General features: G+C 38.5%; 1 protein-coding gene across 1 annotated transcript; it reads right to left on the minus strand.

Moving 5' to 3' along the window:
- Positions 1–1,235: 1,235 nt before the first annotated feature.
- Positions 1,236–1,961, minus strand: LOC142171763 (uncharacterized). Its single transcript, XM_075235462.1, has one exon. It carries the CDS (start codon positions 1,959–1,961, stop codon positions 1,236–1,238), a length of 726 nt encoding a protein of 241 aa, XP_075091563.1.
- Between the last annotated feature and the right edge of the window lie 1,625 nt (positions 1,962–3,586).

A 3,586-nucleotide genomic window follows, 5' to 3' on the forward strand; every position in this document is an offset into this window, starting at 1 on the left:
ATATGGTTGGAGTCTGTTGGCGGTCCAAAATGGGGGAAGGTATACGGGCTTCCTACTAAAAACTTCCATCGCTATAAGTGTGGAATGCGAGGAATAGGGACTTCCTCACAAGGCGAGCAACTTAATAGGGAGAGCCTCTCTCCTATACGGGAGACAGTGACAAAGCTCACATCAGAGCTAGAAGCGGCCAAGGAAAGAGGAAGGCTTAGAGATGCTCAATTCCTTGGCATGCAAGCTCAGATCAGAACTCTCCTATCTAGTGGAGCTTTTCCGTTGCCCCGATCTCGTGAGTCATCTCCAGAGGGTCGACCTCCACGTGATTGTTCCTCCCGCCCTGCTCGTGATCGTTCCTCCCGTCCTCCCCGTGATCGTGCTTCCCGTCCTCTACAAGACCGTTCTCTATATCGTCTTGTAGATGAAAGTTCATCAGACGGTGATGATGATGTTGTAGAAAACACCCCTTGACTTTTATATACATTGAACTAGATAAATAGAACCAGTTTTGAACTAGTTGTAATTAGTTTTAACTTGGTTTTGGATTTTAAAGTATTTATTGAATGTTTTGGTTGTTGTTGTTGTGTTGTTGTTGTATTTTTGTTGTTGTTGTTGTTGTTGTTATTGTTCTTGTTGTGTTGTTGTATTGGTATGCTGGCAGGTGGTTTAGCTGCCAAAACAGGCATTTTATGCCAAAATTAAACCCAGAAAAACCGACCAAAGTTGGTCGGTTTTTATTAAAAAAAAAAATTATTCCAAAATACCGACCAAAGTTGGTCGGTTAATGAACATTGAATTCCCAGAATTCAACACTACCGTCCAACTTTGGTCGGTATTTTGCTTGCATTGTTGAGATTACCGACCATAGTTGGTCGGTAATGTTTAATTTTAATTATTTTTAAAAAATATATATTTTTAATTACCGACCAAAGTTGGTCGGTTTTTTTTAATTTTAATAATTAATAAAAAACATAATTTAGTTAAACCGACCAACTTTGGTCGGTAAAATTAAATTAATAAAATATGTTTCCGACCAAAGTTGGTCGGTAAGTAATTAAACTTGTCAGATGGTCGTTTTAATATACCGACCAAAGTTGGTCGGTAATTTCCGACCAACTTTGGTCGGTAAGCCATTCCGACCATCAAAGCACCGTCCACACCGTAATGGTCGCGTTTTGGTCGGTAATTTGCCATAAGCGACCAACATTGATCGGTATTTTTGGTCGGTTTTTAGCGAATTTCTAGTAGTGTATAGGGCCTATATCCAAAGCATAGTTTGCTAAGTGATCCGGCAGTTGATTGCCCTCCCTAAGTGTGTGTGATATCTGAATGTTACATTTAGTCATCAACTCCTTGATCTCCTCCACATATACATCTATATTCCATGGGCAAGTCCATGTTCCTTGAAGAACATTTTTAATCATCATTGAATCTGTGTGCAATTCAATAAGCACATAGTCATGATTCAAACAATACCTCAAAGCTTCTAGCACTGCCCTAACTTCAGCCTCATTGTTTGTTCCCTCTTCTATTTCTTTCCCCCACGCATACATTATATCACCTTCTTCATTTCTCAGCACAAAACCAATTGAGCTCCTCCCTGGATTTTCTCTGGAAGCCACATCTGTATTTACTTTAATCCAACCTGGATCAGGATAATTCCAAATCACCTTAGTGATCTTCAATGCAGGTGTATAGTTCTCCATTACATATAGCAGCTCTGACCAGTTATGAGGCATCTTATGAAGGCTCGGTTTCCTTACATTTACCAGTGATTGTAGTGAGGATGAAATCTGGAAAATAACTCTATTGATTGTTACTGGATCTCCATATTTGTTGCCATTTATTCTTTTCCAAAGTTCCCAAACTCTGATCGATGGGAGAGCCTGCATTATAGGTTGGAGTCTAGGCACAACCTTGGCAGTCCAACATCGAACAATAGCTTGATGTAAAGATAAGCCCTCCATGTTTATCACTGCACGTGAAAAAAAGTACTACCATACTTTGTTGGCTGCATATGATCTGAAAAATAAGTGATGGAAGGTCTCCTCCTCTGGGTTGGCACAACACCAACATCATGAAGCCATTAGATATCCCAATCTCCTAAAATAATCATCCAGCGACAACTTATTCCTCCATATTTTTCATAAAAAAAAGCAACTTTGAATGGCAAACCTTTCACCCATATCATCTTGTATGCATTGTAGGGTTCTTTTCTTCGTCTTAAAAACTCCCATGCTGATTCAACAGTAAATTCCTCTCTTGTTTCAAGCATCCAGTATGGCTTATCAAGGACATTATATGCCACAGGAGGCACAATGTTATCAATGATGTGCAAAGAAATATTTTACGGCGGAATTTGATGAAGTTAATCAGCATCCCAGATATCATTAACCACCACCTCATATACATTCTGGATAGTTTCATCACAATAAAAGTCAGGAGGAGTGACAAAATAAAGAGTGCAAATAAACTGCAGATTTGGACTTGTTTATTAGTTTCCCAGAAGCTACCTCATATGCATATAAAACTTCCATGATCAACTGAAAGGATGTTGCATCTAAGGATGAGAAAATAATAGTATCATCTGTATAGGCAAGATGATTTATCTTGGGACTCCATTTAGGCATACCATAACCACAAAAGTACAAATTCATATGTAAGGCATTCAATACCCTAGAGAGGGCTTCAGCTGCTAGAATAAAGAGAGTAGGAGATAGTGGATCTCCTTGTTTGATACCCCTATTTGATTTGAAAAACTCATGTGGCTGACCATTGAGTAACACGGAATACCAATTATTTGACACAATACCATACACCAAGCCAATGAATCCCTCATTAAACCTATCTTCCTCAATACCTTAGTTAAGAATAACCAAGATAATCTATCATAAGCTTTTGACATGTCTAACTTAATCACAATATTTAGTCCAGCCTTAGATCTTATTCTAATACCAGTAATGATCTCTTGAGTTAATAGAACATTTTAAACTATGCTTCTCCTCTTCACAAAGCCAGCCTGCTCATCTGAAATTAAATTAGGGAGTAAGCCAACTAACCTTTCATGAATCACTCTTGAGAACACTTTATTGATGAAGTTGCTCAAGCTATTTGGCCTCATATCTGAAAATGTAATCACCTCTTTCTTCTTAGGCAAGAGAACCAAATTTGTATGAGTTACAAATTGAGGTAGCTCCTGTCCATTAAAGAAAGCCTTCACCGTATCAAAAATATCATCACCAATAATGTCCCAACATGAATGAAAGAAGCACCCTGTGAAACCATCAAGACCACCTGCACTCTCCCCATTCAAACCAAAAACAACCACCTTAACTTCATCTTTGGTAGGTTGCCTCAATAATTCATGATTTTGTTCCCTATTTATCATACAAGGTACATGATCAATGATTCTGAAATCCGTGGGGATCATGTCTTCTGTGAATTGAGCCTGAAAGAATTGCACTGCCTCATTTGCCATAGTCTCATTGTCTTCTATCCAAGTTCCTTCAGTAGTTTGGATTCCTTTAAGTTGTAGTCTCTTTCTTCTACCATTCACTTGAGCATGAAATAATTTGGTATTCCTATCGCCATC

The sequence above is a fragment of the Nicotiana tabacum genome, chromosome 17 (genome assembly GCF_000715075.1).
Source record: "Nicotiana tabacum cultivar K326 chromosome 17, ASM71507v2, whole genome shotgun sequence".
Taxonomy (NCBI): domain Eukaryota; kingdom Viridiplantae; phylum Streptophyta; class Magnoliopsida; order Solanales; family Solanaceae; genus Nicotiana; species Nicotiana tabacum.

Bases quoted from the DNA above. Each gene is read 5' to 3' on its own strand.
- LOC142171763 (XM_075235462.1), bottom strand. From the start codon at position 1,961: ATGGAGGGCTTATCTTTACATCAAGCTATTGTTCGATGTTGGACTGCC.